The sequence below is a fragment of the Bubalus bubalis genome, chromosome 14, assembly GCF_019923935.1.
Source record: "Bubalus bubalis isolate 160015118507 breed Murrah chromosome 14, NDDB_SH_1, whole genome shotgun sequence".
NCBI lineage: Eukaryota > Metazoa > Chordata > Mammalia > Artiodactyla > Bovidae > Bubalus > Bubalus bubalis.
The window spans coordinates 19,799,558-19,813,584 of NC_059170.1; the positions used below are offsets into that span (position 1 = coordinate 19,799,558).

The window sequence follows — 14,027 nt, forward strand, 5'->3', positions numbered from 1 at the left end:
GAGTGATGTGGGTGAAATCAACTAGCAGTACCTTAGAGAGAGAAGTATTGAATTAATGGTTTTTGAAGTTTTATAACTGCAACATTTAATAAAGGTACAAAAATTTGCTACATTTCATTTTCCTGAAATAGAAAATTGAGAAAATACTTGCAAGCAAAGTGTAATGATACCTTTGGAGGAAAGGAACTAAGTTCTGAGTATTCATATTATCACTACCTTGCTACACCTCCATAATCTAAACCTTCTTCTCCTGGAAAAATCACCCACAAACGTCTTCGCAGATCTTGAGGACTGAAGCTCATTATCTACCAAAAAAATAAAGGTATAAGAATTGGTAAAAGTAGAAACACCTTAATCACTTACTTCCGGGTTAGAAATCTCCTTCAGTATAAGTAACTTAAATTCCTCAGGACATAGAATGGTGTTTGTAGTTTGGTCAATTCCACATATACAGAAAATAAAGTTTCATAATATTTTATAAATTACACATATCTATATTTCTGTAAACTTTATATATAATTTTCTTTTAAATGATCCTACCACTGACAAAATTCCTTCTCTCAATTGCTTAGAGCAGAGTAACTGTGACCACGATCAGAGGTTAGGTCCTTATTTGGTTTGGGCCAGGTTTCAGTTTGTTTTATACCCAAAGGTACACATAATAGCTAATTGGCTAACTTGGAAATGAAAAACAGCGGCTGTGACAGAACAGTTACCTTGGAAACTCATTCTCAGTGGAAAACTGGAAAACCTGCTCAAAGTTTGTACTCTACTACAGTAGTTAATATGATCATCTTCATATTTTTAGGACAGTGCCGTTACTGAGTGACAGTGAAGAGGTCAGTCAGGTTCTTCCTTTTTAAAAATATTTAAATACTTACCCAAAATTGGGCATGTAGATTACAAACATTACTCTTAGGAAAAAAAAATGACATGGAGAGAAGAAAGTCCATACAATGATTCTATTTTATGAAGGGACAATGAACAATTTTAAGAATGAACAATCAAATTTAAATATCTAGAGAGGCCCAGGAAGTGATCTGCTTATTCTAAGGATCTCTCAGTTCCTATACTTTCATGAATTCATATCCCACATGAAACAAATAATTTGATGCTTATGACAAATGTTCTACAAATACTATAGGCTAGAAATATACCAATGGAAATGAGATATAAGTTAAAATTATCTTTTTTGTTCATTTCTTGTTCCTTCTGGTTATTCTTTGTCCCTGTGGCTGCTCCCCAAACCATAGGATAGTCCCTGATCTCGTTTGCTGTGCCCCTTTAAATAATACCCTTTAACAAATGTCTAATATGAAGGAGGGCTTTGCAGATGGTGCTAGTGGTAAAGAACCCGATTACCAATGCAGGAGATGTAAGGGACACAGGTTCAACCCCTGGGTAGGGAACATCCCCTTGAGGAAGGCATGGAAACCCACTCGAGTATTCTTGCCTGGAGAATCCCATGGGCAGCGAAGCCTGGCAGGGTCGCACAGAGTCAGACATGACTGAAGTGACTTAGCACACCCAGCACACAAGATGAAGGAAAAAAAGAAATGTTTCTCCTGCCATTTCCCCCATAAGCAGTTTTGCTATGTCAAAAAAAACACCACCTTAAACAACTTTATCCAAACATTATGAAGAAAATCTGATGTTAATTTTGTTATACGTCACTCTTCCAAACACATTTTTAAGTTATTTCACATTTATTGGATGGGTGTACAGTCTAGGGTAAGAATTTTTAAAAACTGTTTTAGCACCACCTGGTCTGTCATTCTGCAAAAGTCTCCACGTGTCAAATGCTAAAGGGACATTTACTCATGTCTGCATCTTTTCAGCACTGCTATCATCAAGTCATGCTCCAAGAAACTGGCTCACCAGGGATTGACCACTCAGTGACTACATACTGGTTATGAACATGAAAAGAAGAAACAGGCAACAATGGGACAGAGAATGGCCTTGGAGCTTTGCTTACATCAGACCAAGAGAAGGACTCATAATTCCCTAAAGTGGCCTTAGTCAAGCTCTGTTCCTAAAAAACTATCTGCTCCTGCTTAGCAGGATGCCAACCGGCATTTCCCTTCAATGTTAATAACTGAGGTTCCATAAGTAAAGAATATAATTGTTTCTGAAAGTAAGCAGACAGCCATTGTCAACTATCTCAGTCTTTTTTCTGTTTGCATGCAGTTTGGCACTTCGTGAAGCTGTAGCTACCAAAATTATCATAAAGGTTTGATAATAAAGAATCACATCCACATCTGTCCATAAAACAAGAATGAACTGGAAGTTTTCATATTAAGATATTTTTCATACAACAATCACTTAATGTTTGAGTGCGTACTCAGTTGCTTCAGTCATGTCCAACTCTTTGCAACCCTATGGACTGTAGCCTGCCAAGCTTCTCTGTCCATGGGATTCTCAAGGCAGGAATTCTCAAGGCAAGAATTCTCAAGTGGGTTGCCATGCTCTCCTCCAGGAGATCTTTCCAACCCAGGATTCAAACCCATGTCTCCTGAGACTCCTGTATTGCAGGTAGATTCTTTATGGGCTGAACTACCAGGGAAGCCCAATCACTTAATACTTAACTGCATTTGGTTGGTAAACAAAGTTGTAAAATAGACCAAGCAGTAAATTAACTCATGTTCTAAAGACAACTAAAACATTTGAGACTACTCCTGAGAACATTATTTTTAGATACTGTCATCAATGACCAATTACACTTTTTACTACATAAACAAACTCTTAAAATTATAAGAATAAATATGCTTATTGTAAAAATGCAAGTAATACAGAAGTATAAATATAAATTCTCCCTCTCTTTCTCTATCTGGAGCCAACAATGTTCATATGAACTTTGTTCATATGGAACTTTGGTAGACATTTATCTACCTATTTTCTTACTTAAATATCTATTTCACATCAAATACTGAGTTTAGAAATGGAAATATGAAACTAGTATTAAATTAATATGACATTTCAAAAGCACAGAACATACACATACACAAAACACACACACACAAAGCTATCTGCATTTTCCTAAATTTTAAATACTAAGCAATCTGATGATGAAATTAGACTTAAAAAATTCAAGGACTTCATCTCAAAAAATTGCAGAGTTCAGATTAAACTGCCAGCACCAAAAGGTTTTGGGTTAGAAGCCAGGGGGCAAACCATTAAGTGAATAAAACAGTACCTGCTGAAAGGAATCCTCAAACAATGTTTTTCTTGTCACTGTAATCTTTATGTGCTGTGGCATGGCCAGTTGCTGAAATATAAGAATGTCTTAAGTCAACTCTCACCATTAAAATGGCCTATCAAAAAACCAAAAGAATCAAGTTTTACTTACTTTTTTTCATTTATAGTAACAAGTAGACTATGAATATGAATTTTTATTTAATAATGTTTAACCATACACTTGTGAGTATTCATGCTAATTATAGATCATCTGATATATAATAGACAGAAGAAAGCAAGATGTTGTACACACCAGTGATTACTTAATGAGTCAAATTTTTACTTAAATTTTCAAATTTCCTTCTCCAGGGGATCTTCCCGACCCAGGGATCGAACCTGGGTCTCCCGCATTATAGGCAGACACTTTACCATCTGAGCTACCAGGAGAGATCTAAATTTTCAAAAAGCTAATTCAAATTGCTTTGGGTTACATGGGCCCAATTAATTATAAGAGTTTGAAGTTTAAAAATATTCATCACAGTCACACTTGGACTAGTGCATTAATTTTACTGAGAACCCATAAAGAAACCACTAATTCACTAAACACTTATATTAAAAATAACTGATAATGTCTGTTAAAAATATTCTGAATATAATCACATATGTGTAATAATGTATCTATCAAAGTGACACATACATATGGATCTATCAAAGTCATATCAAACGCTAGATATGAAAGGAGCTGGTTACAATTTAAACACCAGAAAACGTTTTAACTCATTTGAAGATTTCTCCAACTTGAAAATAATGAGTACTGAAATGAGCAGCAAGTCTTCCTTATTCAAATGGTTTCAAATTTATTCTTCTGGACAAGAGAAGTCATAAATTATCTAAGTGATAAATCTATTTCTTGGATCTAAAAATAGAAAAATTCCAACCCTTCCATATTTTACCTGTTTGTCCATACGTTAATTAATTCTACAATCACTGATTGTGTAAGCAACATAATAAAAGGAGTACAGAAATACAGTACTGGTACTAACCTGACACCAGAAACGGAAATATTGAACCTTTGCCTTGAAGTCCCGTACATAGGCTATCTGGGGTCCATTGTCTCTGAGGAAGAATGTTAATATGACATAAATCTGATTGTAAGATAAAATACTGAAGGAAAACACAATATCACACTCCCTAAGTACTTAGTAGTTAAAATGTCCCAATACAACATACTCCTAAAACCACCTTAAAAATGAAATATTCCCCATGACTACTTTTAAAGAAGAAAACAGAAATACACTTTGATCTTTTTAAATCTGCTGTTTCTGAGATTCTCTCTTCTATTCAGCCAAATATAACAGGGCTAGGTAAAGGAGGTTTTGTCTGAGAAGGGCATCTATTCCCAAATTCACTCCCCTTTCTCCTTAATAGAATCTTGAGATTTATTTGGACAGACTGCTACCTAGGATAAAAACACTTCCCAGTGTGGCTGTGTGACTTAACTATGGCTAGTGATCTTAAGTGGAAGTGCTATTCAATAGGACTTCCAGGAAGGAAGGCTTTTAAAGAGAGCTGGGATAGCTGGAAAGGGATTTTCTTCCCCCTTTCCAATTTGTTCTTCTTCCATATCCCAGCTTGGAGTGGGACTATGACAGCTGAAGCTTCAAGCAGCTATCACAAACTATTAGGTGACTCTCACAGAGATGATAGTCTGGCATGGCAGGACAGAAAGAAAGAAGCTCAGATCACTGATGACACTGTGGGCTTTCAAACTAGGCCTGGACTTCACACCACAAGATTATTTGCTTTTTCCCTGAGCTACTGTTAACTTCATTTTCTTAATGTTTAATGTAGAAATACAATTGATTTTATATATTGACTTTGTATCTGGCAACACTTAAATTCACTTGCTAGTTCTAGTAGTTTTCCTAGATTCCATATGATTTTTATACAGACAATTGTGTTACCTGTGATCTGCGTAAAAAGAGTTTTACTTCTTTCCTTTCAATTATATTTCTTTCCCATCTCATAGGACTACCAACACAACGTTGAATTTGGAAGTAGTGACAGAAGAAATACTTGTCCTATTCCTGATCGTAAGAGGTATTTTGCCATTAATCTTATACAGATACTATTTTTCAGATAAGAAAGTTTCTAAGGCAGCTGAAAGTTTATAGTAAACTAGCACTGTATTTTGATACTCTGTACATTGCTTCTTCTCCTTTAATCTTTAATGTGCTGAATTAAATTGGTTTAATATACAAATAAACAAATAAATTTAATATACAAAATTCAATCAATCTTGCATGGGGAGGAGGGACTCCACATGATGATAGTGTAATATCCCTCCTATATTTCGCTGGACTTAATTTGCCATTATTTTGGTAAAGATGCTTACATCTATGTTCATAAAAATATTACTCAATAATTTTCGTATACGGTTTTTGGCTGATTTTGGTATCATACGATGAGATACCACTTCATACTAACTAGGATGGCATTATACACACCATGTACAGATGTGAGAGTTGGACCATAAAGAAGGCTGAGCAGCAAAGAACTGATGCTTTCAAATCGTGCTGGAGAAGACTCTTGCGAGTCCCTTGGACAGCAAGGAGGTCAAACCAGTCAATCCTAAAGAAAATCAACCCTAAATATTCACTGGAAGGGCTGAAGCTGAAGCTCCAATACTTCGGCCACCTGATATAAAGAGCCGATTCACTGGAAAAGACCCTGATGCTGGGAAAGACTGAAGACAAAGAAGGTGGGAGAGGATGAGATGGTTAGACAGCATTACGGATTCAATGGACATGGATGTGAGCAAACTCCAGGAGATGGTGAAGGACAGGGAAGCCTGTCATGCTGCAGTCTATGGGGTCGCAGAGTTGGACACGACTTAGCAACTTAACACCACCACCACACATACACATACACACGGAGTGACAACTGTTGGCACTGATGTGGAAAACCTGGAACCCCATCTGCTCTACCAGTAAGAACATTAGAACAGTATGCCCACTGTGGAAAAGTCTGGCAATGCCTCAAAAAACCACAGAATTATCATTTGATTCAACAACTCTGAGTATATACACAAAAGAACTGAAAGCAAGGACTTAAAGAGATATTTGTACACTCATGTTCACAGCATCATTCACAATAGCCAAAAGGTGGAAATAACTCAAATGTCCATGAGCCACATGTATACACGAAATACAGTAACACATAAAATGGATTATTATTCAGCCTTAAAAAGGAATGACAAAGAAAGCAATGGCAACCCACTCCAGTACTCTTGCCCGGAAAATCCCATGGACGGAGGAGCCTGGTGGGCTGCAGTCCATGGGGTCGCTAGGAGTCAGACACGACTGAGTGACTTCACTTTCACTTTCATGCATTGGAGAAGGAAATGGCAACTCACTCCAGTGTTCTTGCCTGGAGAAACCTAGGGACAGGGGAGCCTGGTGGGCTGCCGTCTCTGGGATTGCACAGAGTCAGACACAACTGAAGTGACTTAGCAGCAGCAAAAAGGAATGAAATTCCGATAAGAGCTAAAACATGGATGAACCTTGGGAACATGATGCTAAGTGAAAGAAGCCAGTTCCAAAGGACAAATTATATGATTAGTCAAATCAAAGGGACAGAAGGTAGAATGGTAGTTATCAGGGACTGGGGGAGAACAAGATTGAAGACTTGACTGAGTACAGAGTATCAGTATAGGATGATAAAAAAAAGTATTAGAGAGGGATGGTGGTGATGGTTGCACAACAATTAGTGTACTTAATGCCACTAAGATGTACACCTAAAATGTTCAACTTTGTTATGTCTATTTGACCACACACACACAAAAAACCCAAACAAAACACATTAAACAAACATAGTTACTTTTCAAAAATGAAAAAGAAAAATAAAGGAGCCTTCAAGTTAAAAGGTGATAGAAATGAAAGAAAGTGGATATCAGAAATCAGGGATTAATTGGTGAGCAGTACTGTATTGATAATTTCTAAACACTTTCATTTAGTGCTGTGTTAACAGATAAAAATAGTAAGAACTGCACTTTTCAGCAACTGATATCTTTACAGCAAAATCTTAGGAATCAGTTTTACTTTTAATCAAAACATTTAGAAAACTTACAAGGCAGATTTTCCGGTGCGGGGATCTATATAGGTGGTTGTTCTTCTATTGTGGTCCACAAAATACGGAATTCCGTCTACCGTGAATCTCATTTCCCAGCCTTCAGGTAAGGGCTTTTCATTTAATTGACTATATAAAACATAGAAAAATATATAAACAAATAAAAAATGTTTAAGAGTTCCTTGTTTGCCAAGTACAGAAACTAAACATACCCATAAATGCACTAGGCATCTTCTAGAAAACCAGTTAGTCTAGCATTTTCCAGCGGTTTACTAAAATCCTACAGGCATGTTAAACACGTGAACAGATCTATCAACCAGTCTTCTCTCATCTACGCTGCCTGGATTATCTACCTGCCTAAACATCTCATGGTAACCAAGCTCCACCAATTCTGCCTTACAACTTTCACGTTCATTCGTCACAGCTTTCAATCCCTAGTACCATCCTTGTTGTGGTTCTGTTGTTTAGTTGCTATGTTGTGTCTGACTCTGCAACCCCATGGACTGTAGCATGCCAGGCTTCCCTGTCTTTTACTATCTCCCAGAGTTTGCTAACTCATATCCATTGGGTTGGTGATGCTATCTAACCATCTCATCCTCTGCCGCCTTCAGTCCTTCTAATGCATATTTAGGGTTGATTTCCTTACTCTGGCTCTATTTATCTTTTAAACTTTCAAAATAGCCACTTAAAAGGTTTTCCAGCTTTGAGTCTCACTGTGGTCCTTGACTCATTTCATATTGCTGACAGAATACCAAAACAGAGATCTGAACAAATCTATTCTCTTCTAAAGTGGTATCACTATTCATCACTAACCAAATACAAGATCTAAACTCCTCCCTTTGGCCCTCACTTGGCCCCTATGCTGCACCCTCTATGCTCCATTTCAGTTTCACCTCTACATTCTATCTCCAAGTCCCTTCCATGAGCCCTGTGTAGTTGCCAAACCTCCAAGTGAAGACTTTCCCCTTGTCCAGAATCTCTATTATTCCTGTTAAGGCAACTCAAATCTTTCTAAGGGAGTATGCCTACCCACTTACTTAATACCTGTCTTAAGATCTTGCTGAAGCTCTTTGAACTTCAATGTTTCAAGTTTTATTCATATTTTCTAATTCATTTTTGTCTATTCTCCAGTTTCAATTTTCTTATCTGGTGGGTTTGGTGAGATGACGGAACAATGGAAATGTTCAAGTTCACATCAGAAAGGAAGAAAAGGAGGGGTTGGTGGCATTTAATCTCATTGTTTTAGAGAGCACTATTGCTGACAGGGGTGTCACTTTCCGCAAGTTTACTTCAGAAGAACAAAAGGCCTAGAATCACCGCCTACAACAATATTTTGTGAACCACATCAAAAAGTTAACATTTAACTATATTCACAGAACTACATGCAAACATCAGACAGACTATCTAAAACTTTTAAGAAGATAACACTTCTCATTTGTTGTAATCATATTTGCAAGACAGTATCAGTAATAAGTTGACTTGAAAACAAATTGGATAGAACTGGCTCATTGGTATTATTTGTAAAAATATGATTCTTATTTCCACTCTGAAACTTTAAAAGGTTCAAGGGGGAACAAAAAATGATAGCAAATTAGAGAAAGGTGATGTGGTCTAGTCTATCCTTAGTGATAGAATTTTAAAATTAAAAATGTTACCTATGAAATTCTTAATTATTACTTTTTAAGAAACTGAAAATACATATTTTTAAAGTTGAAAGTTAAGTATTGTATTTATTTAGGCTGCTCTCTGTTGCTGCACATGGGCTTTCTCTAATTGTGTTGAGCGGGAGCTATTCTCTAGTTGCGGTCTAAAGGCTTCGTGTTCCGGTGGCTTCTGTTACTGTGGAACATGGGCTCTAGGCACACGGGTTTCAGTAGTTGTGGTGCACAAACTTAGCTGCTCTGCATCATGTGGGATCTTCCCAGACCAGGGATTGAACCCATGTCCCCTGCACTGGCAGATGGATTCTATCCACTGGACCACCAGGGAAGTCCCCCAAATATTTAAAGTTAAATACTATAACTATATAAAATGTGATCTGCTGGTACCCAGAAATAGATTTTAAATTTAAAGCATACCTTTAAAATAGAGGTTCTTAAAACTCCGACCTATGTGAGATGTGAAGATTTAATCACACCCAAATAGAGATCAGACCTCTGCCCTCAGCTACTGGGAAAAGATCTCTACGCCTCTGGAATAGCCTGACTGTCAAGAGTATCTCTGAAGATACTTTGAAGCCCCTTTGAAGCTTAGGGTCTTCAAACATCAGACCGCCAATCAGGTGGTTTATAAAGGAGGCTTTGGGATATATGCCATTATTAGCTCTGACCTCTGGAATAAACTAGACACTAAAAAGTATTAGCCCATCTTTGGGGAAGAGCTGGAAACTGAAGGTTAGCTTTGCAGGCAGTACATGATGGAGCCCCAATAAAATACTCTGGTACTAGAAAGGTGAGATTCCCTGGTTGGTAATATTCAACACATACTATATTCCACATCAATTCTGGTTATCTGGAACCCTTCTCAGGCTCTGTCCTAAACATCTCTTCCTTCTATTGTTCTAATTTATATCCTTTACCAGTAACAAATGTGGCTGTGAGTATAAAAGGTTTCAATGAGTTCAAGTCTCTCTAGTGAGGTATTAAACCTGAAAGTCGTTGGGGAGATGCCCTAAATTTGTAGTCAGTCTCAAGTGAAAGTACCCCTGGAGACCTCCCAGCTTGTTGCTAATATCTTGCGTGCTAAGTCACTTCGGTCATGTCCAACTGCTTATGACCCCACAGACTGCAGCCCACCAGGGTCCTCCAGGCAAGAATACTAGAGTGGGTTGCAGTGCCCTCCTCCAGAGGGTATTCCTGACCCAGGGATAGAGCCAGTGTCTCTTACGTCTCCTATATTTTAGGCGGATTCTTTACCACTAGTACCACCTGGGAAGCCCCACCAGCTGGTGTGGCCTATATAAATATTTCTTTTAAAAACATAAGATTTTAAAGCAGCATAAAATGATATAAAATCTTATGTTTCTATGTATAAGACAAATTTCTGTTGTTCAAGTCACTCCATATGTAGTACTGTTAAAGCAGCTCTAGCAAACTAATACAGTATCACAAAGACAATTCTACATACATAGTAAATATTAAAAAGACAAGCTTGTAATAATGTATCCCTTTAGTGACACATTAACCAGCAAGTTCTTGTAATGATGTATGTAAACAATATTTTGAAATATCTGCAACAACTGCAGAATGGTATGTAAAAACATCTGGGATTTCTACTGGTGGCAAAGTCCTAGGATTGTTAATTCTACTATAGTTGTGACCTACAATCATAATGGAAAGAACACTCAGTTTCAGGTAAAGGTTTGGACCTTGGTCTTGCACACACGAACATGTCTTTCCCCCCTCTAAGTCACAGACACCCTGAATTCTACTGAGAGATCTCAGCTTGCAAAACCCTGCTTTAGAATTAGTAAGCTGGTCTTATAACAAACAGGTAATTTTGGGGGGAAAAAAATGTAACAGTATATTTTTTTCTCTTTCTAAAATATGTGGGTGATTAAGACCTTTGGGGAAAGAATATGTAAGTCTGATCTTTTTCATAAATGAGTTGGAAATACGGTATAATCTTTAAGAGGCTATCTGTATACTAATAACTATGAGTTCTTACCCTTGATTTCTGGGGTCTTCCCATTGTGTAATACGAGTGTTGTGGTTGACAAAATATACTCTACCATTGCTGTCCGTTCTCTTCTCTTTAAAACAGAAAGAAAAAAAAAGGCAAAGTGTTATCGAGTTGGCATAGTCTTCTTCCTCAAATTAAGATGAGCTGATTTTGCTATTTTTCACTGCACTGTTGATTTTGTGGTTTTTAAATCATAACTTTAAAAGCTTTAATTTTTCTTTCGCTACTAAATCTACATACTTACTCAAGTTATACAAATATCGTTATATCCTAGAAACTAAACAGATATAATTCACAATATCCTGCCCACAGAATCTTTCTGTTCAACCTAATCAACAGCAAGAATAATTAACTGTTTTAAATTTGCATACATGACCTTATATTAACCTTAACAGTCCCACAGAGTAGGTAGTTTTAATTTATCTTAAAGATAAGGATTTTCAGATAGGCTAAATGATCTGCCCCTAATCTCAGAATTAAGTAGTAACTAGACTCTAGCTGATGCAGGATGGAAACTGACATCTCCATTCAGAGATTTTTTTTTTCATATCGTACCATCTCATTTCTGAAAATATAATGGGGGTATGTAACTTAACTGTTTCTTTGTTATATGCTAAGTCACTGAGTTGTGTCTGACATTTTGTGACCCCATGGACTATAGCCCGCCAAGCTCCTCTGTCCATAGCATTCTCCAGGCAAAAATAGTTAAGAGGGTAGCTATTCCCTTCTCCTGACCCAGTGATCAAACCTGGGTCTTCTGCATTGAGGGTGAATTCTTTACCCTCTGAGTCACCAGGGAAACCTGTTTCTTTGCTATATGCTAGGTATTACTTAACTAGAGAAGACATTGTTTCAAAATACATCCTGTTTCTTAATACAACCAGTTTCCTATCCTAAATATCTATAGTAACATTTTACAACAGAGTTGGGTAGCAGGGTTCAACTCTTTAATTTACTGTATCTGTATCTGAAGCAGTGTGTTTTCCCACCTTCATCTTGTTTTAGGATTCCTCTAGTTCTCTTATACCCATTCTACACAATTGTTCTGCTTCTCTGAGCTTTCTCACTAAGTTTAGAAGATGCGTAGATGTAATTTTCTTTTAATAACCAAGTAGCTTTGAAATTTTAATATTAACATTAGTTCTGCTGTTTTGAATTACTGTTTTCTCTGCTCCATTACAAATTAATTATTAAAAGATAGGTCTCTTCCAGTGTCTAAATCTTTTAAATTTGGCCAAGATGTCTCAAACTGAACACTTAAGTATTCAATATTATAAAATGGATTCCCACTTTTTAAAAAGCATGGTTACCTTAAAATTAGACATTAAAAAAAAATTAAGCTTAACTCCATGGTGAGAAAACCAATTTTTATTCCTATGGTTTGAAAGTTCATGTCTATTTACCAAACAACACTTAAGTAAAACTTCTGGACTTTTTTTTTAAGCAAGATATTACAGAATGAGTCTTAGGCTAAATTATATAGCCTTGTCAAGGTAGTGTTTGGTAACTTTCAACTTCTCTCCAGCACTGAATCCATGATCTCAAGAAGCAGTGATGATACTGGGGTAGGGGGTGGAAGGTGGGGGTAAGGCTGGTGCTGGGAAAGAAGGAATACATTGGTGAGGATCATGAATCTGCTCCTGACAGCTCTGCTCCTTTCTCTACCAGCTAGCCTAAAATGGAAACAAAACTTCTGGAATATATAAAATATAAGAAATGGACTCTGCATCTTGTGACACAGCTTAAATACAGAAAATGGACTCTGTATCTTGTGACACACCCTAGATAGTAACAATGGCTTTGCTGGTCATGACACCTAGAGTGTGGAAACATGTAACCAACTTTAAGAACTGTCTCTGAGGCAAAAAGAAGCATCCACGGTACTATAGCTAGCTACATAATAAATAAAAAAGTAAGTCAATGTTCCAGATAGTTTAAATTTAAATCTTTAAATACACTTACAGAATTTATAATCTTGTACACCAACAATCTTAAGTAACTTTTGTAATCTAAAATTAACATCATAAGTGCCTAGCTGAGTATATATTTATCTATTAACTGCCATATAAGTTCAGATTTCAGGGCTAGAGATTCTCTCAAAAACCTAACATGAACAGAGTCACTGCCTGGGTTCTCCAAGGGGTCTGAGGTCTGAGAACCCTGGGGAGTTACTAACCTCAGCTAAGGACACCCTCATCTTACCCATAGTCAATGTTTATTGAATGGTGGCATGAAGCTAGGGATGGCATGGAGATTTCCCATTTTTTTATTTTCAGATAAACAGATTTAAGGCTTTGAAGTAGTTTTGTCTTATTCCAAAACTTTTTTTTGGCATGCTTTGGTTTTTATCATTTTTAAATGTCTTATCCAAACAATTTCTCTTTTCAATGAAAAATCTGAATAATACTTTTTTGACATTTTAAATATTTAGTTTGTGCACTTAGATTACACCTCACACATTTGTAGTTATGTGACTTTACTAGGTAGGCTTTCTAAATAAAAGCTTAAAAACATTTCAAAACAAAAACAAAACTCTATCAAAAGCTAACATGAGGTAAGATAAAGTGGATAGAAAACTTAAAAGAATAAGGAAACCATACACATCACTAGTCAAGTGGTTTTTAAAGTAGTGTATTCCTAGCGTAGTTATTCTTCTGTTGTTACAAAACTATAGGTCTTTGATGTTGGTCTTTTAGTTAGCAATGAACTTAAACTTAGCTTAAATAGACTGTACAGTTGTATGAAGTCATAAAAAGTACTGTATGAACAATGAGTGAGGTTTCAAACTCCTATAATGGTAGTTGAATAGTCATTGTATTTTCTTGTGAACCATGTTTAATGGTTGTACCTCAAATCAGAAAACAAAATGAAGTGCTTTGGTAGGTTAACAAAATGGTTTTACCCAGGGAAAAAAAAAGAAAACTTATTTCTATGTTTGTTCTAAGTATATAGTGCTGATACCAGCATTTCTTGGAATAGGCTGTAAAGACCAAAACTTCAAAGATGGGACCTCAAACTTGCAAACTGAAGGCTCATGTGCTTAA

General features: G+C 36.6%; 1 protein-coding gene across 3 annotated transcripts in view; it reads right to left on the minus strand.

Moving 5' to 3' along the window:
- Positions 1-14,027, minus strand: part of ITCH (itchy E3 ubiquitin protein ligase) — a 99,010-nt gene that overhangs the window by 18,113 nt on the left and 66,870 nt on the right. For all 3 annotated transcript variants that reach the window (XM_006048070.4, XM_045162622.1, XM_045162623.1), the window contains 5 exons: positions 10,969-11,053; positions 7,303-7,431; positions 4,218-4,290; positions 3,194-3,265; positions 217-305 (listed from right to left, as the gene is read on the minus strand). In XM_006048070.4, coding sequence (XP_006048132.1) covers positions 217-305; positions 3,194-3,265; positions 4,218-4,290; positions 7,303-7,431; positions 10,969-11,053 — 448 coding nt within the window. The remainder of the gene's footprint in view (positions 1-216; positions 306-3,193; positions 3,266-4,217; positions 4,291-7,302; positions 7,432-10,968; positions 11,054-14,027) is intronic.